This window comes from Trichomycterus rosablanca, chromosome 21, assembly GCF_030014385.1.
Source record: "Trichomycterus rosablanca isolate fTriRos1 chromosome 21, fTriRos1.hap1, whole genome shotgun sequence".
In the NCBI taxonomy this organism is placed as follows: domain Eukaryota; kingdom Metazoa; phylum Chordata; class Actinopteri; order Siluriformes; family Trichomycteridae; genus Trichomycterus; species Trichomycterus rosablanca.
The window spans coordinates 11,061,884-11,089,273 of NC_086008.1; the positions used below are offsets into that span (position 1 = coordinate 11,061,884).

Here is a 27,390-nt window from a genome sequence, read left to right on the forward strand (position 1 = left end):
TATACGAGAGAGATTGTACTTCACTACACTAAACTGGCCAAGCCCAAAATTGCACTAATCTTTAAAGACAAAAAATTGTGATGCTTTGTGATTGAGGCCAGTGATGCTTTTATTTATTTATTTATTTATTTATTTATTTATTTATTTATTTATTTATTTATTTATTTATTTATTTATTTATTTATTTATTTATTTATTTATTTATTTATTTATTATTATTTATGTATTTATTGTTATTTATTTATTCATTATTTATTTATCATTATTTATTTTTTTGTTATTTTTTATTATTTAATTTAATTTATTAATTTATTATTTTTTTCTATATAAGTGTATATGAGTGAGATTGTCCTTCGCTACACTCCTGGGCTCAATGAACCAAGCCCAAAATTACACTTATCTTTTAGGAAAAGAAATGTGTGATGCTTTGTGACTGAGGTTAGGTGATGCTAGAAGTACAGTAGAGTCTTTCGAGTTTGATGTGCTATTTTTATCTAATGTTGTTAACCCTTGAGGGCTCGTAGAAGGGCAAACCGGACTGAGATGCTTCACGTTCAGACTGAATGAATCTCATTCGTTCCCTCACATCAATTCAGAGGAGTCAATCCAGCTAATACAGAAAATACAAGAAGAACTTGTAGGAAACTTCCTAAAGACAGTAGTCTGAAATGATGTGCTTCAAAAACAAAAATAACAAATAGTAACAAATGTAAATCTATAGAGGATCTAAGAGCGCATTCACATGAGAACCGTTATGTGCAAACCTGCCGCTTTGCTCAGGGTTTTGGCTTGAGCGGTGCGGTAAAATGTCATCAAAGTGCAAATATGAGACGAATCTGCATTAGTTAAGCAATAGAACACGAGAGGGAGTGTGTTATCGCCTTGCGACCAAATCACAGCCGTGATGTTATTCGTGATAACACATGACCTCAAGTGTTATATTGCTTTTATACAACAGTTTTTACAAAATAAATAAAGAAAATAAATCAAAGAAGCCCTAAATTTCATATTAAATATGCTTTAATATTGACAATACCTTCCGCCAAAAAGTAGTTCCACAACGAATATAAAGTTTAACACTACAAAGCAGACATCCCAAGTGTCAAAAACTCATTTTAGGGAGGTAAGAACAACAAGAAGAAGAAGGCAAGAACCTCCGAAGGGAAAAAAAGAAATAAAAAACCTCTCACACACACCAAAGGATATACTGTAGGTGATAACAGAACTTTCAAGAGCTGCTAACTGGGCTATTAAGCTAACTGTTCGCGTTTCAAACACATTAAAGTTCCCTACATAGTGCACTAGATTGTGTATCAGATCGCGGATTTATGTTCCCTACACAGTGCGATAGATTGTGTATCAGATCGTGGATTTATGTTCCCTACATAGTGCACTAGATTGTATATCAGATCGCGGATTTATGTTCCCTACATAGTGCGCTAGATTGTATATCAGATAACGGATTTAAAACGCGATCGGGAATAAAGGCTGTGTCGCCTGCGTGCGCGTTTGTGTGCATGAAGCTTGTCGTTACTGGCAACGCGTCAGCGGAGTAATTCGGTTGTGGTGTGAAAAGGCCCTGCTGTTATCACGAATATCAGCACGGTTAGAACGCTTCACAACCAATCAGATTGTAAGGTCGGAACTAACTGTTGTATAATGTGGAATAACCGTCGAATCCACTCTAAAGGCATCCACATGTATCTATGTTTAGCTGGATTTTCCTTCTGTTTTGCTTTTAAACTTGTGTTATAGCTCAGGGTGCTGAGAAATCGTGAGAATCATGTTTTCCGAGAGTCTAAAACACTTATCGTTAAAAAAAAGCTTAATGTGGTTTCATGTATTGAAACAATGACATAGGAACAATAAACCTCACTTAATTATTATTGCTCATAAGTTCTCTCCACTAATGGAATCCCTCGGACATTGTATGAATACAAGTCATGTTAAGCTTTGTTCATTCTGCCCGAGTCGCTTTAACTACGTCATATCAAACAGTTGGTCTCATTGGAGGCGCTTTGAAAAGGTCAGCAGCAATCCGGGTCAAAATTCAAGCTAACGCCACACTCCAAAGGAAATAATAGCGCAGCTTCTCATGTGAATGCGCCCCCAGGTTGTCTAGTTCCATACGTATCTAAGTCTAAGCTAAACCTAAAAAATTATATAAAATCCATACTCTTAAGATACGTTTAAAGCTGGATTCATATCCCAGATATTCTTCACCTCACTCATCTTTAAATGTGCTCATTTTTAAGGCTTATGAATGTTCCAATGAGGAGCAGCTGTCTTCCTGAATAGTGCCACTCGGCTCACCATTGTGCCATCTTCTCTTTGCGATCCTATACTGTACGTCTTTGTACCGGGCTTAGCTCACATTGAACAGCCCCCCCTTCCCCAAAATGACGGTACTTATCTGAGCGCATGGATTTTCCTCGCACCCCACCCCCTCCCCAATACGAACCACAGACAGCTGTAATTACATCCTTAAAGTGCGGCTTTGCTTTAACTGCAGGCTTATGGGCTTTAAGCGCGTCTCTTTGATTCCAAGATTTCAATGCACGTGGAGGAGCCGGCGTGTGTTTTACACTGTTACAATTACGGTAAACTTACCAAAACAAAAAAAAGATGAAATTGTGTAAGGAGACAGAGACAGATCACATTACATCCATGCGCCATTCCTGCACCTTGTCATCTCCATCCATTGTAGCGTGTTTAAACCGCACTCAGTAAAGTGGCTCGTCCTGCTCTCGCGTGGCCACCTGCTTCCCATAAACTCCACTTATTCTCTCGGAAGGGATCTCATTCGCTCCACGCAGCGGGAGCTCAGCATGCCATGTTTCCCCGCTCGACTGAATGTGTGGTCACAGGATCTGTGTGTGTGTGTCATGTGCCTGTAAAATCATCAGAATGATATGGAACAGAGTGTGTCTGGACGGGCAGAGAGTTGCTGAGTGGCCAGACGTCATTCTGCTGGCCTAATCGGACCACCTCAGAGTCAGTGATGGTGGGGAATGAGATAAAGAGTTTGTCGGTCCAGTACATGCTGAATAAGGTACTGCGGAAACGCGGAGTTCATATGAAAAAGCATTTTTATTTATACAGCATGCTGCCATATTTTATAAAAAATATTATTTCGTTTATGCATTTTCTCCCCTTTTGCTCCGACGACGCGTGGGCAGCAGCCGTATGCATTTTGTCACCCACACTACGCAGGTGCATATATGCAAATCAGCCTTGTGTACGGAGAGACACACCCTGACCCGCACTCTTTCCCCACCTCTATGCAGGCGCCATCAATCAGCCAGCAGAGGTCGTAGTTACGAGTAGTCGAGTAGTCCCTATCCGGCTTAATACCCCACCCCTATATGAACAACAGGCCAACCGTCACGCTTCCTCTCCACTAATGCCGACGTCCGCTTTGATGCTAACCCACGCCCTCTCTGACACTTGGGCAGCAACCATATGCATTTTGGCACCCACACTAGGCGAGACCAATCGTCACGCTTCCTCTCCACTAATTGGGAAGGGCGCTCTGATTTGAGGAAAGCGAAGCTAACCCACGCCCCCTCCGACACTGGGGCAGCAGCCGTATGCATTTTGTCACCCACACTAGGCGAGTGCAAATATGCGAATCAGCCTTGTGTACGGAGAGACACACCCTGATCCGCACTCTTTCCCCGCCTCTGTGCAGGCGCCATCAATCAGCCAGCAGAGGTCGTAGTTACGAGTAGTCGAGTAGTCCCTATCCGGCTTAATACCCCACCCCTATATGAACAACAGGCCAATCGTTGTTCATGTGGCCGCTCAGCCCAGCCGAATGGCAGAGCTGAGATTCCATACGATGTATTCGAAATCCCAGCTCTGGTGCACTAGCGTGTGCTTTTACCACTGTGCCACCTGAGCAGTGGTGGGCAAACTACAGCCCTACAGTTAGGCCTAAAGGCTGCATTCATTTCGCCTTTTTCCTGCAATACCCTGCGTTTCAGTTGCACTTCAAACACTACAGATGTTTGCTAAAGCTGAGTTGGGGAGTCTTTACTTCCTAGGTAATAGCTACTGGCCCGTCTGTCAAATTTTAAGACTAAAATTGCCTATCCCTGCTCTTGAGGGTAATGCTTAACCAGAGATCAATGTTCAAGTACTGTAAATACTAAAACTACTCAAATATGCTTGTATTCAGAGAATTTTAATTCAGTCTTGAAAGAATACAGCTGTTTTCAGCTTTAACTGTAGCTACAGTGTGCATTTTTTAACACAGATTTTTGACACATTTTCCTAGTGGGGAAAACATTTTAATAATATAACCATATAATCCAAACCCCTAAATAACATGGCACACAGAACAATCTGTTATTTCGAGGAATACAACTCCAGGCAAGTGCTCGGGTGGCGCAGACATGATTGGGATGGACTGGCGCCCTGTAGAGCAGTGGTCCCCAACCTTTTTTGCACTACAGACCGGTTTCATATAAGATATAACTTCACAGACTGGCGGGAGAGGGGGGATTTAAAATAGAATAACTGTAGAATAGAAAATCAGTGTGAATCACTGCAACAAGACACTGCTCCCACCTAGTGGTGATTGGAGACAATAATACCCAAAGAGTATTGGAAATGTAATTACTCTTGTAGCGATGTCTAATTATTTATACTTTCTGTGCGGCCTGGTAATACATGACCCACGGACCGCCCGGTGGTTGCGGACCACTGCTGTGGAGGGTATCCCGGCCCTGCACCCGGTGCCCTGCCAGCCAGGCTTTAAGCTATAGCACTTACTAGGTACTCAGCTTACTCTTAAGTCAAATAAAGGATTCTTGATTCTGCCATCACAGTTTCTTTGCACCTTTCTTAATTATACTCTGTCGACAATGACTGTGATTTCTGAGTGAAAAAGGCTTTTATTTAGCTGCAATGTAAATGTATCATTAGGATGAGCCATGAGGGAGGTAAATGTGAAAAATGAGTTTTACCACATTTTTCTTAAATAGTTGTATTTCATTTTACAACACTGGAGGAGTATCATAAAGATCCTGGTGGCTCACGATTACCATGCAGTTCAGGATAAATTGATGTGGCATAATGTTTGCATTGCCATTTACTGACGACCACAACAGCCAACCCTAGGGCGCATGCACATTAGAAGCGTTTTTCTGCCACTCTGTTCAGCGCTGGACTTGAGCGCTGCCGTAAAACACCAGCAAAGTGCGAATTTGAGACATTTACAGTTACATTTTTGGCATTTAGCAGACGCTTTCATCCAAAGCGACTTACAGTTGTGACAGTATACAGTCTAAGCAATTGAGGGTTAAGGGCCATGCTCAAGGGTCCAACAGTGGCAACCTGGCAGTGGTGAGGCTTGAACCGGCAACCTTCTGATTACTAGACCAGTACCTTAACCACTAGGCTACAGCTGCCCTATAACAATGAGACAAATATGCATCTGTGTGGAATAACCATTAAATCCACTTTAAAAACATCCACATGTTGTGTTTAGCTGTATTTTCTTCACTGTTTCACTTTTAAACTTGTGTTATAGCTCAGGGTTCTGAGAAATTGTGAGAATCAGCTTTTCTGAGAGTGTACAGCGCTTATCGTTAAGCTTACCTCTTTTAATTATTACTGCTCATAAGTTCTCTCCAGTAATGGTATTCTTTAGTCACTGTTTTAGTACAATAAGTCATAATTATCTATAATCACAAATATTGTACAGATGTACTGGAAACCTAGGTCTGAGGTTGAAGCCATTGGCGACTCGTGGATCTGAACGCATTCACAACCCCTTGACTCATCTGCTATTTCCAATGAGGCGACCGACTGAATTCGTTTCATTGGCCGGCCGGGACACGTTCCATAAACACCGACTCCCGACTTGTCCCCTCGCCTCCATAGACACGTTGCTAAATGTGGGATCCCCTCCAGCCCCAGACCGCCAGCCTGCCAGAGTTGTGCCATGAATGGAGTCAGAGATTCAGTTTACCCCTCCTGAAAATAGCCCCAAATTCCGCTGCCCATCCGGACCCCTGCGTCAGGTCTGTATCCAGGGTCGTACCGTGTACTAATCGAAGGCTAACACAGCAGACAGGGGTTAAAGCGGGCACATGCGAGGCTAGCCGGCCGGGATTACTCTGTCTGATGCATTAGTCAGTCTGAGTCCGATCCTCGAGTGGTTTGATCAGGTCAGGGTTGCTGAGGTATTGATGTGGCAAATGGTGTCGGACTTGGAAACATAGTCAGGGTTATTAAATAGCAGCTAGTGGGCAGAAAATATCTGGACTCCCGCTTTAAATACAGCCTCACACGTTCGTATATAGGTTCTAGGCTGAAGGTTGGAGAAGACAAGCATATGTAGGCCACTGTAAAACGGGAGCAGAGGAAGAATCCTGCTTAATTAGGAGTGTGATGCAGTCTTTGTCCTGCTCCTTTTACCTACTATCTGTTTCTTTTTTACTCTGTCTACACTATATTGCCCGCCACACACACACTCTCTCTCTCTCACCCTGGGCTTGACAGGCCATTTTCCGCTTTGTTGAATTGATTACTCCTCATCAATAATGTTTCGGACGGTGGATCATACAGCTTTCATCTACTGCAGCTATTAAGATGTCAGACAAGGAAATGATTTCTCCACTCGCTCCAAGTTCAGAGAGGGTTCGGACTCTATAAAGGCTTATTTTTAGTCGCACAAACTGGAAACATTAAAGAGTGGTGTGTTGGGAAATTGATTGATTTGTCAGACACAATTTTAATCAAGTTTTCAGCATGTCGTCTTTTAATTTAGACCACGGTCAGACCGCTCTAGTATCAGACCGTCGGAGATCGAGAGCTAGCTCAGAGAACGCAACACAGACCTATCAGGAGTGAAAATTACCACTCGGCGAGCCATCTATGGCCGCATTTCGGATACTAATTCCTGATTGGCTCTTCCCAGCCCCCTTACCATGTGCTCGTGTGAGAGAGAGAGAGGGTTGGTGACAGGTGTGGGCGCTCTGACAGGTGCACATGTGTGGAATGAGTGGCATTGCTGGCAGCCCCCACGGCGGCCCCACGCTGGCTCTTAAACTGCCGGGCCCTGCGTGAGGGCTCCCGTGCCAGCAGGTCCTCACATCAGCGCAACACTGCCTCTTTACCCTTCAGCACCTTCAATTTTCCAACACCACCCTCCCTCCATCAGTTCCCGACTACTGTTCGAGCTAAATCTCACCACGGCCATTCAGGACCGTTTAAACAGCACACAGAGCGACAAAAGTGCAGAGACTTGAGAGAAGGATGGGTTATTTAAATACAAACTGGAGAACATGCTGTATCATGTGTGCTGCATATTATATTACTGTAAAGCTCAAAGATGAAACAACAGTTTTACAAAGTTATAAGTCAGTATAGATTTTAAGATAATGCTTTATTAACATTAAGATCATTTCACATATTATCGCACCTCATTATTATCGTAAAAAAAAGAAAAAAAGAAATAATTTTACTAGAATAAACACAGACACATATGTTTATTTATTCTACTAGAGTAATGCTACATATAATAAAATTGTCATTTAGGGTGTCTGCCTTACCATTTTAGCACATGAAATAAACACATAAAATAAATAAATAAGTAAATTAATTAATTAATAAATCTTATAATTTATAATAAGTATATATTATGATATAAAATGTACATTATAAAATATTATAATGTTTTATTATAATTATATTATTATTATGTAATTATGCAAAGGAATATTTCAAAATGCACAATGTCTGTATAACAGTCATAAAATCATAATATAAATAATTAAACAACCATAAAAAATACTATGTAATATATTTAATAATTCATTTCCAAAATGTACAATTATTTTAAATAATGTCTTTATTACAATATCAAAATGAAATAGATAAAATGAAATAATTATTAAACTTAATAAACAGTTAAATATGTAAATAAATAAATAAATAAATGAATAAATAAATGAATAAATAAATATTATAATTTATAATAAATGTAAATTATAAAATATTATAATTTATATAATAATTATATTATTGTAATAATGTAATTATTTAATGAAATATTTCAAATGCAAAATATCTGTAAGTTATATCATAAAATAAATAATTAAACAACCATAAAAAATACTAAATAATACATTTAATAATTTATTTCCAAAATGTACAATTATTTAAAATAAGCTCTTAATAACAATATCTTAATCAAACAGATAAAATGAAATAATTATTTACGTAAATAGACCGTAAAAATTACTATATAATATATGTAATAATTTATTTCCAAAATCAGATTTTTTTGAAATAATGTTAATGTTACAATACCAAAATGAAATGGATAAAATGAAATAATTATTACAGTAATTAAACAGTTAAATATTTAAATAAAATAAATAAATAAACAACCATAAAAATTACTATATAACATATTTAATCATTCATTTCCAAAACGTAAAATTATTTTGAAGTGTCATTGTTGCAATACCAAAATCAAATGGATAAAGTGAATAATTATTAAGTAAATAAACAGTTAAATATGTAAATAAATAAATAAATAAATAAATAAATATATAAGAGATTATTAAAAATTAATGACTACAGATTATTTTAATTACAGGAAAAAATACACAATTTTCTGCATTACAATTCTATAATAAAATGCTTATAATAAAATAAAAAACAGTCAGTTCTTTTTGAGAGGGGGTTAAATTAATAAGTGCCAAAGGAAAATGTATATGAACTATCTAAGTTTTAAAGGGTCTTCAAAAAACAACACAAAAGTTCAACATTTCCTCACATCTGATTGTTAAACTGTGTGTCAAACTCAAGATAGAAAATGAGTCTTAATCCACCTCATCTCACTTTCTTTGTCAGTCTTCATCAAATCTTTGCCAACGACAGAGTAAATTTAATTACGGCCTTTGTGATGCAGACAGGCGGATGAAAGGGACGCTACGTGTAAGCGTATGCATGCCAGTGTTTTAACCGCTCACGTCGTTAGCAAGCGGCTACGTCTCCTATACGTTAGCGTTCCAGCCATGCTTTGATGAGGCGTCTTACTCTGCTCGTTTCCATCCTCCTTGTGAAAGCTGAGACTCTTTCAACTCAGAAGAAGATGGTGGTTATTTGTGTACACGTACGCAGACCGCCACTGATGAGGTCACTTAGGAAACGTTGGTGAAATCCCCACGGAAGGCTGTGCTGAACAATCAGAATAGGCTACAGTACAGACACACTTTTTTAGGCTGTTCTCTGTGTGAGGAGCGTGATTTCTACAAGAAGGTGGCCATCAGGTGGCTGAGAGGGAAATTGCTAGCTGTGCATGTAGTTGGGAGAATACATAACTTCCCATGATCCCATGTTACAGTAGGATGGATTTCGTTACGTGGGTTTATATGTAATAAATGTGTGTTAATATTTCTGTGCTTAATTTTCCCATCATTTACTGGCTTATGGTATCTTAAGTGAGATCTGGGTTTGATTAATGCTTCCAGTTAGGAGTTTTGCACATTCTCTTTATGCATGTGTCTTCAGTTCCCTTCACTTCTTAAAAACATGCACAAGGTGGATTGGCAACTCTGATTTGCCCTAAGTATAAGCAAGTGACTAAAAGTGTTTGTTTGTGACACCCCATATAGGGTGTATTCCTTCCTTACAGTGGCTTTGGGGTCACAGAAACACACCCCTGAAAGGACGCCAATCCATAGCAGGACCATGGTTATCAAAGAATGATGTCTGTGTATATAGGCCAATAGTACCTGCTGGGATTTAAACACAGATCGCAGTGGTTGTGGGTTATCAGAATAGATCACTGCACCATAAATACCAAATAAATATTTAAAATTATTCAAAATTACCCCTCAAAAATAATGTGTAAAAAAAAATAATTAATAAATAAATAATGAAAAATAATAAAAATCATGTGTAGAAGAAAAAAAATTAATAAATAAATGTTAAAAAATAATGAAAATCATGTGAAAGAAAAAAAATTTATTAATAAATAAATAATAAAAAAAATAATAAAAATCATGTGTAAAAGAAAAATAAATAAATAAATGATAAAAAAATAATAAAAAATCATGTGTAAAATAAAAAATAAATAATAAAAAAAATAAAAATCATGTCTAAAAGAAAAAAAAATGATAAAAAAATTTAAATCATGTGTAAAAGAAAAAAATAATTAATAAATAAATTATAAAATATAATAAAGAATATCATAATAAAATTAGCTGAAAAACAATTGAGAATATATGATATGCAGACACTGAGGTGCCGCAGTGGTCTTTTACTATAGGCTGACCAGGCATCCACACAGACAAAAGTGGCTATTTCTAAGGTGGGTTGCCAAGCCCTGTCATGGATTGGTAACCTGTTTAATCCAGTTCATGCCTTGCGCCCAGTACTTACAAATGGAAGTGTATTCGCTGCAACAGTGTATTCGCTAAAACAATGACTTCATACACATTGTTATTCATTACATAACTTTAAATGTTATTCCAATAAATATTTCTGTGCCACCTGGCATTTCCTTGTTTGGTGAATATTATTTGGTGTACTACTTTCAACAGTATAAATCAGATATTCACTCCCATCCTCCACCAGCAATACAAAATAATTCTGCTTACTTTTATATATATACTTCCTTACCATCCCAACCGCGGCCTATGATCCTCTGGCACAGGTCTTTTAACGGTTCCCTGATTTAGACTGGTGTTGTTGGTTGTAGGTCTTTGAGTTCCTCAGCCCCTAAACTTCGCTTCATGACTGTTCCTCTGTCTCCTCCTTCAAAGGTCAACTAAAAACTCTCATCTTATTCTATTCGTTATTCTTCTTTTTCTGTGTGTTAGTTTCACTGTTTATTATTTTTCATTATTATTATTTAATAATTACGTTATTTGCTCTTTTCTTTAATGTTTACATTGAAACGTGTCCATTTTTTCAACATTTTATTTCATTAGAATATTAATCAATAACATCTTCAATGTGTTTTCCACTATTTGTGATGCGATATGTATGTGTGTGTGTATTTTAGTAAACATATAGTTAGTTAAAGTTAGTGATATTTCCTATGTGTCCAGACTTTAGGGACACCCTGTATTATAAATGTCCTATTTTATGTTTTCATGTTACAAAAACGTTTGATTTATTGATTCTAGGTAAACAGATACTATTAATTACACAACTACTGATGTGTATATATATATTCTTAGCATAGAAAACGAGATGTTTATTTCACATCCAACCACTGTGTTTGCAGACATTGAGAAAGAAGGGCCTAAACGGGTGTGACAGCCCAGACCCAGACGCAGACGACTCGGTGGGCCACAGCCCCGAGTCCGAGGACAAGTACCGCAAAATCAACGAGGACATAGACCTAATGATCAGCAGACAGAGACTGTGTGTAAGTACCCTCATCCCCAAACATCACACTCACCCCAGCTTGTTTTTTTTTTTCTTTTCTTTTCTTTCTATCTGCCTGTGGCCTTCAGGCTTTGAACAAGAAGGAGAACAAAGGCAGCGAGAGCCCGGAGCTCGAGTCCGCTCTCGCTCTCACTGCCTGCACTGAGGAGAAATACAAACAGATTAATGAAGAGTTTGATCATATGATCAAGACTCATAAGATCCCTGTAAGTACAGCAGCTCCAGAGGTCAGCGGGGGCCAAACGCTAACAGCCATGCCGACATGCTAGAACGGCGCTAACCTCGGTCCCAGGGAAGCTAGTGGTTTGAATTGGAGGCTTGGAATACGCTCATAATGAGCTACCAGAGCTAGCATGCTGCTAACTATAACTCATATAACTACGACTACTTTTTTGTTTAGTTTTTGTGACCCAACGGTCATCGGCACACTGGTCTGACAGGCCGCTCTTATTATTTATAACTAATTCCCTGTGTGTATAGCAGTACACAGTGCACAGTACACAATTTGCAAAAATGTGTTTTAGCGTGAGCGGTTATATAAATGCTACTAAATCAGACAGACAGGTTTATCTGCGTGGGGTTTTTTTTTTACCCGAGCACCAAGTTGTTAAAACATGATTTGGTCATGTGACTGAAATAACCCTGCATAAGCACTACACTAACAGCTGCACTCATTACACACACAGCAGTTCTTAAGAGAGCAGTTATGTGATAGCTTGTTGCATGAACTGAACACCAGGGTTATTATAAATAAAGAAATAAAGAAACTGAAATTAAAATATTAAACTTAAATATAATAATGTATTAACATTATACAGGACAATATATACACTGATCAGCCATAACATTAAAACCACCTCCTTGTTTCTGCACTCACTGTCTATTTTATCAGCTCCACTTACCATATAGAAGCACTTTGATGTTTCTCTACATACTTTTTTTTTTACCTGCTTTCATCCTGTTCTTCAATGGTCAGGACCCCCACAGGACCACCACAGAGCAGGTATTATTTTGGTGGTGGATCAGTCTTAGAACTGCAGTGACACTGACATGGTGGTGTGTTGTGCTGGTATGAGTGGATCAGACACAGCAGCACTGCTGGAGTTTTTAAAAACCATGTCCACTCACTGTCCACTCTATTAGACACTCCTACCTCATCACCTTGTAGATGTTAAGTCAGAGACGATCACTCATCTATTGCTGCTGTTTGAGTTGGTCATCTTCTGGACCTTCATCAGTGGTCACAGGACGCAAATAATAACTACTCTGTAGTGGTCATGTGGGGGTCCTGACCATTGAAGAACAGCATGAAAGAGGACTAACAAAGTATGTAGAGAAACAGATGGACTACAGTCAGTAAGTGCTTCTATATGGTAAGTGGAGCTGATAAAATGGACAGTGAGTGTAGAAACAAGGAGGTGGTTTTAATGTTATGGCTGATCGGTGTATAATGCCATAGAATAAAAATCGTATTTGTTGGCCAGTTATGGCATCTTGAGGACTCCCAGATTTATTTAAATATAGTTTTGGGGCTCAAATTCAGTGACGAGTGCTAAAAAGAGAATAAACAGTATTGCCCAGAGGAGATATTCTCAGAGGCTTGTAAGGTCTTTTATTAGCAGTAAGCTGCCCTGCTATTATGGAAAGCAGGGGGACATGGGGTAATTCCAAATTGCATAACAGTGTATTTTTATAGCTCATGGTAGTTTTAACAAGGCTAAATATGTCTTCTACAGGACGTTTCTATGGCCAAAACTATGTAGTGTTAGCACTCAGGTGGCACAGCTGTCTGTTACACTAAACTACCATAGCTGAGATCCAGGTTTGAATCTTGGTGCTAAGCCCTGCGATGGACTGGTGCCCTGTCAAGGGTTTTCCTGCCTTGAGCCCAGTGCTTCCCAGGTGAGCCGGACCTACCACAACCCTGACCAGGATACAGTTTACATTTTCGGCATTTAGCAGACGCTTTTATCCAAAGCGACTTACGGTACTGTGACAGTATGTTGTCTAAGCAATTGAGGGTTAAGGGCCTTGCTCAAGGGCAGTGATGGGGCTTGAACCAGTGACCTTTGGATTACTAGTCCAGCACCTTAACCACTAGGCCACAACAGATGGATGGATGGATGGATGGATAGATAGATATTGTTCATCTGTTATAATAATAATAGGATTATTACAGTAGTGTATCTTATAAACAACATACACAGACACACCAATCAGGCCTAACATCATGACCACCTTTCTAATATTGTGTTGGTCCCCCTTTTGCTGCCAAAACAGCCCTGACCCGTCAAGGCATGGACTCCCCTAGACCCCTTTGCCCTACTAGTCCAGTACCTTAACCACTAAGCCACAACTGTCCCTTTGGGCTAAATATTAGAAAGGATTTCTAGGATAAACCAGATGTTGAAAACGAAATAAAATAAAACTAATGTTAGTGTTCTACACAGATTATTATTATTACATTTAATAATAATCAGCCTGATTGTTCTGCAATGCATTAAACTTATGTTACACCATATTCATTGTTTAGTCATCACATACACAGAAATATCAGCCTAGAACCGCAAGTACTGGAACGTAAAGGACAATCTGCATAAATGTTAAAGCAAAATCTCTCAAATTTGCTTCTAAGTGGCTGAAAATCATTTGCCTTATCATCGGGACAACTTTGATCCTGACAGCGTCATAGCCGAGAGTCCAAGAGAACATAATTTGGTCTGTTATTAGGGTTGGTGACATTAGTATCACCAATTAATATCAATGAGCCTGTGTGTAACACAACTGTCCTGGCATGTGTGTCAATCTGCATGAGTCTGCATGAAGTTTAAAAAAAAGGCATTGACTTGCTTCATGTCATGGAGTAAGCATGTGCAAGCCCTCACCCACCAGGCTGGTACTCATTATGTTATAGAGAGACTCAGGAAGTGGGTAGGAACTGCCAGTGACACAGTTTAGGAGAAAGTCTGGGGAAAAGAACATAATTAATAATAATATTGTCTACTTATAATTGGATGCTTTAGATGAAAGTGGCATCCGAGTAAAATGCCATCATAATAATGAAAAGCTTCATTATTAGAGATTGTTATTATTGTTTACTATATATTCGTACACCATGGCTCGCACATACACAAATTAAATAGCACAACAGCATGAACAGGAAGGATGGCACTACAAAAATAACAGCTCACATAAATATGACGATTCTGAAACAGGATGAGGCAGGGGAAGAAAGAAACCCTAGACAGTTAAGACTCTAGAAAGCAATGCATAATAGGATTTACAGGGCAGTTAGAGATACATTTATGATATGTAAAGAGTTGGTAGCCATTTTTTTGTTGGAGGGCAAACCTTAGCCCAAAGAAGGAAGAAAGAAGAAAGAAAAACTGAACACACAAGGGAAAGAGGAGACCTTCAACACCTAACAAAAATATTTGCCCAGCTCTGAGCAAATGATTGCTTCGGCCTTGCGGGCAGAAAGAGCGAGAGAGGAAGGGAGAGAGTCACAAGGCGTTCGTCTCCGGTTTCTGTCGGCTGATGCTCCCCCAGATGAGCACTTATAGACCCTTAGGACACATGGCTGCAATTAGGGGGCTATTTTCTCCTTACGAAACACAACGTGCAGGGGAAGAGCTCACTCGCTGCCTCTCCTCAAGGTTAAGTTTCTCTCCGTAAGGAACATGGTGAATAAAAGAAGATGCGATACTACCTAACTCTTATCTTTCTTTTTCTTCATTTACCCTTGCATGTTTATGGCACATATTTAATTTATTTCAAACATCCTGAGTCATATTAAATCTATTTTTATCAACGGAACAGTAGAGAAGTAATAGAAAACTGAATTGGGTGCTGATTTGTTTACAAAGCTTTATGGCAGTAACTTTTTTCTATGCTCTCTCCTTTTGTAGAGCTAGTGGTAATTGTAGTTTTGTGTTGAAGGTTCTCGATAGATAGATAGATAGATAGATAGATAGATAGATAGATAGACAGATAGATAGATAGATAGACAGACAGACAGACAGACAGACAGACAGACAGACAGACAGACAGACAGACAGATAGAGTGTTGTGGTGTATCTATTCTTATGACCAACATACACAGACATACCAATCATATTGTGTTGGTCCCCTTTTGCTGACCCATCAAGGCATGGACTCCCCTAGACCCCTGAAGGTGTGCTGTGGTATCTGACACCAAGATGTTAGCAGCAGATCCTTTAACTCCTGTAAGTTGTGATGTGGGGCCTCCATGGATCGGACTTGTTCGTCCAGCACATCCCACAGATGCTTGATTGGATTGAGATCTGGGGAATTTGGAGGCCAAGTCAACACCTCAAACTCGTTGTTGTGCTCCTCAAACCATTCCTGAACTATTTTTGCTTTGTGGCAGGGTGCATCATCCTGCTGAAAGAGGCCACAGGCATCAGGGAATACCGTTATAGATTATAGGTATAAGTATTAAATTAAAAAAAATATAATATCAGATATAGGTATACATGAGTATAACAGTAGTAATATACAGGTAATAATAACATATATAGCAAAAAATAATAGAGATTATAACCACTATACACATATGGGTATAAATATAAGAATGAAAATATCAAAGGTCAAAGAATGAAAATATCTGTCTGTGTTTCTCATCAGGCCGTGCCTCCATCCAACTACGAGATGTCAGTGTCCATCCCAGTGAGCAACCAGATCTACAGCCACCCCGGTGGATCTCTAGGAAACCATAACCTGGTGCCGCTGGGCCATCACGGCCTACAGAGAAACAGCATGTCCCCGGGTGTCACACACAGACCTCCCAGCGCAGGTAACACGGATACATACATACACTCAGGGTCAAGCATGACATTATGACCGACTCCTTGTTTCTACACTCACTGTCCATTTTATCAGCTCCACTTACCATATAGAAGCACTTTGTAGTTCTACAATTACTGACTGTAGTCCATCTATTTTTTAGCCTGTTTTCACCCTGTTCTTCAATGGTCAGGACCCCTACAGGACCACTACAGAGCAGGTATTATTTAGGTGTTGGATCATTCTCAGCACTGCACTGGCACTGACACTGATGGTGGTGGTGTGTTAGTGTGTGTTGTGCTGGTATGACTGGACCAGACACAGCAGCGCTGCTGGAGTTTTTAAATACCGTGTCCACTCACTGTCCACTCTATTAGACACTCCTACCTAGTTGGTCCACCTTGTAGATGTGAAGTCAGAGACGATCACTCATCTATTGCTGCTGTTTGAGTCGATCATCTTCTAGACCTTCATCAGTGGACACAGGACGCTGCCCACGTGGCGCTGTTGGCTGGATATTTTTGGTTGGTGGACTATTCTCAGTCCAGAAGTAACAGTGAGGTGTTTAAAAACTCCATCAGCGTTGCTGTGTCTGATCCACTCATACCAGCACAACACACACTAACACACCACCACCATCAGTGTCAGTGCCAGTGCAGTGCTGAGAATGATCCAACACCTAAATAATACCTGCTCTGTAGTGGTCCTGTGGGGGTCCTGACCATTAAAGAACAGCATGAAAGGGGGTTAACAAAGCATGCAGAGAAACAGATGGACTACAGTCAGTAATTGTAGAACTACAAAGTGCTTCTATATGGTAAGTGGAGCTGATAACATGGACAGTGAGTGTAGAAACAAGGAGGTGGTTTCAATGTTATTGCTGACCAGTGTATATATATATATTTTTTCACATAAAATAAATAAATAAAATTATATACATGCGGTCATTGGACCCCAAATATTCTACACTTAATTTGTTCACTAACATATAATTATTTAAAATAAGCAGAAATCAGGCGTCTCCCGTCATGTCATGCATACACACCGTTGATACTCTCCCATGTGACATACACACTCACAGTCCCCAGTCTGTTATAGTCCTCTAGTTCTCTGGCTTTCTAAGGCCATGTCATTAGCAGCCATACTCCCCTGATGTAATCTGGCTGGCTAAATATGAGCTTTGGCCCGACCCTGTACGCTGCCTGACCACAACCTCTGCACTGCCGGCACAAAAATAAAAATGTGTCATTTTTCTTGGACGCCAAGGCCCGACCTCTCTGGCCACAGGCCCCATACACACCCCAACCAGCAGCAGCACACTGTTAGCAGTACTGTCTTGTTCCCTCATATGCTCTCAGAACCGGTTTTTTTTGTCACCTCGGCTTTTGGCTCGTCCAGCTCCGGAGCACACACGCCGAGAATCAAGCTGAATAAATGATGGGACAGGTTATGAAGGAAGGTTCTGCTGTAGAATGTCAGTGTCAAACTGTCGAGTGCAATAAGGTCACTGAAACACTTTTTCCTCTCTCATTCTAGGTGGTCTGATGGGGGCAGATCTGACCACCGGCCCTGGCACCAGCGCCGGGAAGGATGGCGTCCCCAACTTCTACAGTATGTCCTTCTTTTCTTGTCTTTGAATCAATCCCAGCTCAGATTTTCTTCCAGTTGAAACAAACCATAAATACTTAAGGCCAGGGCTGTGCTAATGATTTTTAAGCAGAAAATCATGTAGTCGTTAACATCCAAACAACACTGACACCAGTCATCGCTAGCATGGCTGAAATGGGCAAAGTAATTACTGTTTAATGATTTTAATATACGGTAATGACAAGTAGTTTCAGTACTTGACCTGTTTAGTCCGTCTAAATAACAATTACTATAAAACACTGAGGTTTAATGGGTGCATTGCGATGAAAACATTTTGCCTAAATATGTCATTTGAGGTTTGGCTTGCAAGCCTGCATAGAACATTTGTCTCCATAACAACTTTAGTCTTTTAGACTTTTATCAGGAGCTAAACAACATTCTGACTAGTTTGTCCTTTCAATACTGTTAGATTTACTTTATATAATCAAACTAGGGTTGAATATTCATACACTTATATACAGTATATAGTTTTATTCATTTAAAAACCAATCAGTCAATAAATGACTATCATAGTCACATTTGTATCTCCAATTCACCTCACTTGCATGTCTTTGGACTGTGGGAGGAAACCCACACAGACACAGGGAGAACATGCAAACTCCACACAGAAAGGAACATAACCGCTTTATCTAGCAATCGGACCCAGGTGACGATGTGAGGCGACAGTGCTACCCACCGAGCCAGCGTGTCACCAACTTTTTTTTTATTGGCTCGGTAGACAGTCACTACTATACTAATAGACCTCATAAAGAGATTGTCTGTGTATACTTTCTTCTGTGTGTTAACTATTAGTTGGCAAGGTAATGCCTTGTATCAGACTGAATATGAGTACTAATCAGTCTCAACTTACCACTTACCACTGCTTTAACCTGCTCAGGGTTGCTTCGGGTGGAGTTTTCCCATTAGTCTGTCACAGAGCCTCGGCGACCCCTCCATCCCTCAGATACAGCCAACCATGTCTGTATGTAGATGCCCCAGAACCCAACAGATCCCCTGGATCCCAATGGTAGTAGGTAGTAATTTATCGCTGTGCCATCTGAGCTACAAATAAAATATATAAAATAGGGTTTGTGGGGATTTTGTGATGGATTGGCATCCCGCTTGGAGATATATATATATATATATATATATATGAGAGAGAGAGAGAGAGAGAGAGAGATATCTATATATAGAGATATATATAGATAGATACATTTTTGACATTTAAACAGACGCCTTTATCCAAAGCGACTTACATTAGAGTTACAGTATACAGTCTGAGCAATTAAGGGTTAAGGGCCTTGCTCAAGGGCCCAACAGCAGCAAACTGGCAGTGGTGTGGCTTGAGCCAGCAACCTTCTGATTACTAGTCCGGTACCTTAACCACTAGGCTACGGCTATATATATATATACTGTATATATATATATATGGATGGAGGATGAACACTTTTCTAGGCACTGCACATATAGACATAGCTCACTTTGTCAGGCCTGTTTATTTATTTATTTATATTTATGATGATGATAAATGGCATAAATGATAGTATTTGTTTAGACAAGGCCGGGAAGACCATGTTTGGCCATAAATAACTTTTGGAATGTGTTTGCTGTGTATGTGTTATCCACTTGAAAAGGAAAGTTGTAGTGCACACACACTGTGCCTCTGACTTGTGGTTGCAAGTTCAGCGAGCTTATGCATGCATACAGTATGTGTGTCTGTGCATGTGTGTGTACGTCTGGACCGCCAAGCACCGGTCACAGAAGCATCCATGTATTCTATATAAAAATCAGGACAGTAGCTTCTTGGAAAAGACACGGCTTGGTTTAACGCAGCTGGCTAACCTCGTCTGGCCCCGCAGTGCCCTCGGGGCCAGCGGAGACGGTTGAGGCCGAGGTCCCGTCGTCTGTCCCCTCTCCTCTGCTGTCCCTCGCATACAAAAGTGCCACTTATGATGGCGGCTTTTACCACGGCATTCAAAGTCAAAGGCTGTCCAATGCGACCATTGTGTCCCAGCAAGGCCAAACAGAGGGTGCACTGTGGTGCACACGCATTTCGTTTCGATTGGAAACGATTGGAGAGCAAGGAAGAAGTCGCGGTGCGCTCGAAATTCCATTCAAGTGGCCCTAGATGAATGGCCCGACAGTGGATGAATATTCAATCATTTTACTCCAATTCGCTCTTAGTCATGGCTGAGGTTTTCTCCAGTGCGCCGTGCCAGCTGTTTAAAAGCGCTTCCCGCAGTCGATTTGAAGAGACGTGCTGTGTGGTTAAAATGGCATTACAGTAGATGATGAATAGCATGAGAGAATCTCAATTACAACTCGTTTGGAAAAGATCTGATTTCGGCTTTTGCCAAACAGTGTGTTTTAATATGACTCTGTAATTTTCCATTCATTTAGTTATTAATGGCCCAAACGCTGTGGCATTATCAGATTCTGAGGAACTGACATGAGGTACCGTTTAAAGCTGACAAGCTCTCTATTTCCTCTATTTTAATCGTATCACTTATGGTGAGGGGGGAGGAATGTAAATAAACAAGCTGCTCCAACAATTAGTCAGAGAGATAAGAGTACTTTTTACATTGGCATGTAGTGAAGCAGTAAAAAAATGTAGCACAACTTGCTAAAGCAAAAGGTGATTTAAATAAAATTCATAAAAGCTCCAACATTTTATAATCAGGATCTTTAAATGATAATTATGACGATGCTGATGTTGTACTTGCTGGTGGCAGTGGTGGTGTTGATGGCAGAGATGTTCACAAGTCACAAAATACGAGTCCGAGTCAAGTCACGAGTCATTAGGCAAGAGTCCGAGTCAAGTCACGAGTCATTAGGCAAGAGTCCGAGTCAAGTCACGAGTCTTTAGGCTAGAGTCCGAGTCGAGTCACGAGTCATTAGGCAAGAGTCCGAGTCGAGTCACGAGTCTTTAGGCTAGAGTCTGAGTCAAGTCACGAGTCTTTAGGCTAGAGTCCGAGTCAAGTCACGAGTCAATATAATCTACACAAAACATATATTGGAAATGTAGCGTAGAAATCAACAAATAATCTGTAAGTTCAGATAAAAAACAACAACAGATTAGCGACTGTATTTTGCCATTTTACTTAGTGCCTGTACTTTCCTAGGTACCAGTTAAAAGCTTAAACTGACGTTTTGTTTTCATTGCAAATCACAGCACAGCGGCCAAAATCCCAAACACAGCAAACAAAATCCATAACCACTGCTTACCTTAGCTTATGTTCTTCCAGATGCTATTAAATTTATAACCGTGTGTCCCATTAGGAATAGAATCCGTTATTTTGTAAATGTGCTTATAATTAAAAACCTCCAAACAAAAGTAAAACACGAACTCGTTAGAAAGCCAATCAAGCGTTTCATTGACAATCATCTGTGTGACGCTGCAAAATAAATACATGCAAATAACAGCATTTCTTACTAGCAATTAAAATCAGAAGGTCTGATTGGTTCAGAAAGTGTTTTTTATTTTTCAGTCATTAGCGCCAATTCTGTAGCAGCGTTCCATTCACATTATCTGTTACTGTGAAGTGCACTACGTAGGGTATTCCACCATTTTAAGTGAGATTTATATTCAAAGTAGGGAGTAGGGAGCAATGCTTCATCACTACGCCGGAAGCTGGCTGGAACATTTAGCTATTGGTGTGTTGCAGGTTAAGACGGCTGGAGCGTTATTAGAGAGCAGAAAATGACACAATCAGATTGATGTCGAATCATATACAGTGTATCACAAAAGTGAGTACACCCCTCACATTTCTGCAGATATTTAAGTATATCTTTTCATGGGACAACACTGACAAAATGACACTTTGACACAATGAAAAGTAGTCTGTGTGCAGCTTATATAACAGTGTAAATTTATTCTTCCCTCAAAATAACTCAATATACAGCCATTAATGTCTAAACCACCGGCAACAAAAGTGAGTACACCCCTTAGTGAAAGTTCCTGAAGTGTCAATATTTTGTGTGGCCACCATTATTTCCCAGAACTGCCTTAACTCTCCTGGGCATGGAGTTTACCAGAGCTTCACAGGTTGCCACTGGAATGCTTTTCCACTCCTCCACGATGACATCACGGAGCTGGCGGATATTCGAGACTTTGCGCTCCTCCACCTTCCGCTTGAGGATGCCCCAAAGATGTTCTATTGGGTTTAGGTCTGGAGACATGCTTGGCCAGTCCATCACCTTTACCCTCAGCCTCTTCAATAAAGCAGTGGTCGTCTTAGAGGTGTGTTTGGGGTCATTATCATGCTGGAACACTGCCCTGCGACCCAGTTTCCGGAGGGAGGGGATCATGCTCTGCTTCAGTATTTCACAGTACATATTGGAGTTCATGTGTCCCTCAATGAAATGTAACTCCCCAACACCTGCTGCACTCATGCAGCCCCAGACCATGGCATTCCCACCACCATGCTTGACTGTAGGCATGACACACTTATCTTTGTACTCCTCAACTGATTGCCGCCACACATGCTTGAGACCATCTGAACCAAACAAATTAATCTTGGTCTCATCAGACCATAGGACATGGTTCCAGTAATCCATGTCCTTTGTTGACATGTCTTCAGCAAACTGTTTGCGGGCTTTCTTGTGTAGAGACTTCAGAAGAGGCTTCCTTCTGGGGTGACAGCCATGCAGACCAATTTGATGTAGTGTGCGGCGTATGGTCTGAGCACTGACAGGCTGACCCCCCACCTTTTCAATCTCTGCAGCAATGCTGACAGCACTCCTGCGTCTATCTTTCAAAGACAGCAGTTGGATGTGACGCTGAGCACGTGCACTCAGCTTCTTTGGACGACCAACGCAAGGTCTGTTCTGAGTGGACCCTGCTCTTTTAAAACGCTGGATGATCTTGGCCACTGTGCTGCAGCTCAGTTTCAGGGTGTTGGCAATCTTCTTGTAGCCTTGGCCATCTTCATGTAGCGCAACAATTCGTCTTTTAAGATCCTCAGAGAGTTCTTTGCCATGAGGTGCCATGTTGGAACTTTCAGTGACCAGTATGAGAGAGTGTGAGAGCTGTACTACTAAATTGAACACACCTGCTCCCTATGCACACCTGAGACCTAGTAACACTAACAAATCACATGACATTTTGGAGGGAAAATGACAAGCAGTGCTCAATTTGGACATTTAGGGGTGTAGTCTCTTAGGGGTGTACTCACTTTTGTTGCAGGTGATTTAGACATTAATGGCTGTATATTGAGTTATTTTGAGGGAAGAATAAATTTACACTGTTATATAAGCTGCACAGAGACTACTTTTCATTGTGTCAAAGTGTCATTTTGTCAGTGTTGTCCCATGAAAAGAAATACTTAAATATCTGCAGAAATGTGAGGGGTGTACTCACTTTTGTGATACACTGTATATATATATATATATATATATATATATATATATATATATATATATATATATATATATAGAGAGAGAGAGAGAGAGAGAGAGAGAGAGAGAGAGAGAGAGATAAGATAAGATAAGATAAGACTTTATTGATCCCCTTAGGGAAATTAACTTGTTACAGCAGTATGAAGACAAGAATACAAGAAATACAACTAAGTAAAAAATATTTTACACATAGTGTGTAGTTATTTACTCTATAAAATATCTAAAAAATAATATATACATTAAAAATATGCAAAATATATTAAGTTATTGCACTTATTGTGAATAGGTTACATATTGCACTTGTTATTACACCCAACATGAAAGATTAGGAATGAGTGATATTATTATATATTATTATTGTTGTAAGCTCTGATGGCTGCGGGAATAAAGGACCTGCGGTAGCGCTCCTTCTTACACAGGGGGTGGAGGAGTCTGGTACTGAAGGAGCTTGTTATATACATATACAGTGTATCACAAAAGTGAGTACACCCCTCACATTTCTGCAGATATTTAAGTATATCTTTTCATGGGACAACACTGACAAAATGACACTCTGACACAATGAAAAGTAGTCTGTGTGCAGCTTATATAACAGTGTAAATTTATTCTTCCCTCAAAATAACTCAATATACAGCCATTAATGTCTAAACCACCGGCAACAAAAGTGAGTACACCCCTTAGTGAAAGTTCCTGAAGTGTCAATATTTTGTGTGGCCACCATTATTTCCCAGAACTGCCTTAACTCTCCTGGGCATGGAGTTTACCAGAGCTTCACAGGTTGCCACTGGAATGCTTTTCCACTCCTCCATGACGACATCACGGAGCTGGCGGATATTCAAGACTTTGCGCTCCTCCACCTTCCGCTTGAGGATGCCCCAAAGATGTTCTATTGGGTTTAAGTCTGGAGACATGCTTGGCCAGTCCATCACCTTTACCCTCAGCCTCTTCAATAAAGCAGTGGTCGTCTTAGAGGTGTGTTTGGGGTCATTATCATGCTGGAACACTGCCCTGCGACCCAGTTTCCGGAGGGAGGGGATCATGCTCTGCTTCAGTATTTCACAGTACATATTGGAGTTCATGTGTCCCTCAATGAAATGTAACTCCCCAACACCTGCTGCACTCATGCAGCCCCAGACCATGGCATTCCCACCACCATGCTTGATTGTAGGCATGACACACTTATCTTTGTACTCCTCACCTGATTGCCGCCACACATGCTTGAGACCATCTGAACCAAACAAATTAATCTTGGTCTCATCAGACCATAGGACATGGTTCCAGTAATCCATGTCCTTTGTTGACATGTCTTCAGCAAACTGTTTGCGGGCTTTCTTGTGTAGAGACTTCAGAAGAGGCTTCCTTCTGGGGTGACAGCCATGCAGACCAATTTGATGTAGTGTGCGGCGTATGGTCTGAGCACTGACAGGCTGACCCCCCACCTTTTCAATCTCTGCAGCAATGCTGACAGCACTCCTGCACCTATCTTTCAAAGACAGCAGTTGGATGTGACGCTGAGCACGTGCACTCAGGTTCTTTGGACGACCAACGCGAGGTCTGTTCTGAGTGGAACCTGCTCTTTTAAAACGCTGGATGATCTTGGCCACTGTGCTGCAGCTCAGTTTCAGGGTGTTGGCAATCTTCTTGTAGCCTTTGCCATCTTCATGTAGCGCAACAATTCGTCTTTTAAGATCCTCAGAGAGTTCTTTGCCATGAGGTGCCATGTTGGAACTTTCAGTGACCAGTATGAGAGAGTGTGAGAGCTGTACTACTAAATTGAACACACCTGCTCCCTATGCACACCTGAGACCTAGTAACACTAACAAATCACATGACATTTTGGAGGGAAAATGACAAGCAGTGCTCAATTTGGACATTTAGGGGTGTAGTCTCTTAGGGGTGTACTCACTTTTGTTGCCGGTGGTTTAGACATTAATGGCTGTATATTGAGTTATTTTGAGGGAAGAATAAATTTACACTGTTATATAAGCTGCACACAGACTACTTTTCATTGTGTCAAAGTGTCATTTTGTCAGTGTTGTCCCATGAAAAGATATACTTAAATATCTGCAGAAATGTGAGGGGTGTACTCACTTTTGTGATACACTGTATATACATATATATATGTATATATATCGAGTAGTTATAACATTATGACCACTGACAGGTAAAGTGAATAACACTGATTATCTCTTCATCACGGCAAGCCGGTGGAGGCAGTGTGATGCTTTGGGCAATGTTCTGCTGGGAAACCTTGGGTCCTGCCATTCATCTAGATGTTACTTTGACACGTACCACCTACCTAAGCATTGTGGCAGACCATGTACACCCTTTCATGGAAACGATATTCCCTGATATGTGCCCTGCCACGAAGCAAAAATGGTTCAGGAATGGTTTGAGGAGCACAGCAACAAGTTTGAGGTGTTGACTTGGCCTCCAAATTCCCCAGATCTCAATCCAGTCGAGCATTTATGGGATGTGCTGGACAAAGTGCGATCCATGGAGGCCCCATCTCACAACTTACAGGAGTTAAAGGATCTGCTGCTAACATCTTGGTGCCACCTCGATGGGTCAGGGCTGTTTTGGCAGCAAAAGGGTGGTCATAGTGTTATGCCTGATCAGTGTATGAATTTAAACAGTCCTACACTGTACAACTAGCAGTGAAATGCTTTTGTGACTGCTTGGACACATTAATCATTAGTACAAAATTGGACAAAAAATAATAAATTTATTGAAAATATAAATTTTAAAAATGTAGAAAAGTAGAAAATTTTATTAAAATTAAAATAAAAATTTTTAAATATTATTTTAACATTTAAATTGAACCAAATGTGCACAAGTGACAGTTGTGCAAAAACTGAACATAATATTGTGCCACATTATGCTGTGATGAATGATTCCTATTAATGATTAACATAATGCTATGATTATGTCACTGATTATTAATACATATTCATTTTCATCATGTCTGACCACCGTTTATCAGGGTTGCACTGGGTGCGGTTTCATACCCCAAACAGGAAGCCAGTCTAACGTAGGGTCGTTTACATTTGCAGCATTTAGCATGACTACGTACAGTTCAAGCAAATGGGGGTTATAAGGACTTTGTCCAGGGGACCACCGGTGGTTTTTGATTGCCAGTACTGGTCCGGTACCTTAGCTGCTGAGCCATATCTGCCACCTCAGCTGTGTAGCCGTGTCTCTTGATCTATTATTAAAAAAGCTTCAGAACCATATAGAGTGGCATAATTGGAGTACTTCAGAAATGCTATATGATTGCTTCACGTAATAGTTGCCCTCAATTTCTAGCTCATTGGGGAATATCTCCATGACTACCAGGGCTAAACAGAGGGCCCACTGAACACTTAGAGGAACTGATTTGCAAGTCTGTATGCTTCATATAGTGGGTAAGACCAGCCAACAATGCATCACTTGATTCTGAAAGTATTAGAGATTCTGGAGGTAGTCTTTGAAATTTGATAGAAAGCCGTAGACGAGCACATTTGTTATTTGCAGAGAAAGAAGGATGCGTTTCCCTCTCTCTGTCTCACTCGCCCCGAATCCTTAACAATAATCTGTGCTTGTTGAGTTTTCAAGTGTTCAGAAAAGTATTAGAGCCAGCTGCTTGCCACCATATGAAAGAAGGCAGGAAATACATCATCGCAAACGGCACACACACACACACACACACACACACTCACTCGCACGCACACACACGCACAGTTTCGGCTTCCCAACCCGCCTCTCGCCACTCGTTTTCCTCGAATCGTACAAATTGCGCTTTTCAGACTTTTCATTTCAAAACAACAAAAAACCATTGCCTTCAAATTAAAGAACGATCACCGCCAAGAAATTGCCGGGGACAACATCTGGGTCTCGTTTTCCCCTTCAGCGTATGATTAGGAAGTTCATTTATGTCTAACGTATAATTCTTGCCCCTCTTTTAAGTGGCGCAGGGTGAATAGCGCCTCATGTTTTAACCCTCCGAGAGAAAATAAATGGGATATGTGAGGAAACAAAGACACCGTGTGCCCGTCTCACTATAACAGTTTAACCTGCACTTATTGGTTTGGTGGAGTCAGTTCGAGTGGCGGTTGTGGACTGTGAGTATAGATTGTGCGCCTATTGTGTGTCATGTATTGACGA

The 27,390-nt window shown here is 40.4% G+C and overlaps 1 protein-coding gene across 2 annotated transcripts in view; it reads left to right on the forward strand.

Moving 5' to 3' along the window:
- mef2cb (myocyte enhancer factor 2cb) overlaps window positions 1–27,390 on the forward strand; it is a 144,302-nt gene that overhangs the window by 106,755 nt on the left and 10,157 nt on the right. For both annotated transcript variants that reach the window (XM_063018266.1, XM_063018267.1), the window contains 3 exons: window positions 11,255–11,398; window positions 16,066–16,234; window positions 17,761–17,835. In XM_063018266.1, coding sequence (XP_062874336.1) covers window positions 11,255–11,398; window positions 16,066–16,234; window positions 17,761–17,835 — 388 coding nt within the window. The remainder of the gene's footprint in view (window positions 1–11,254; window positions 11,399–16,065; window positions 16,235–17,760; window positions 17,836–27,390) is intronic.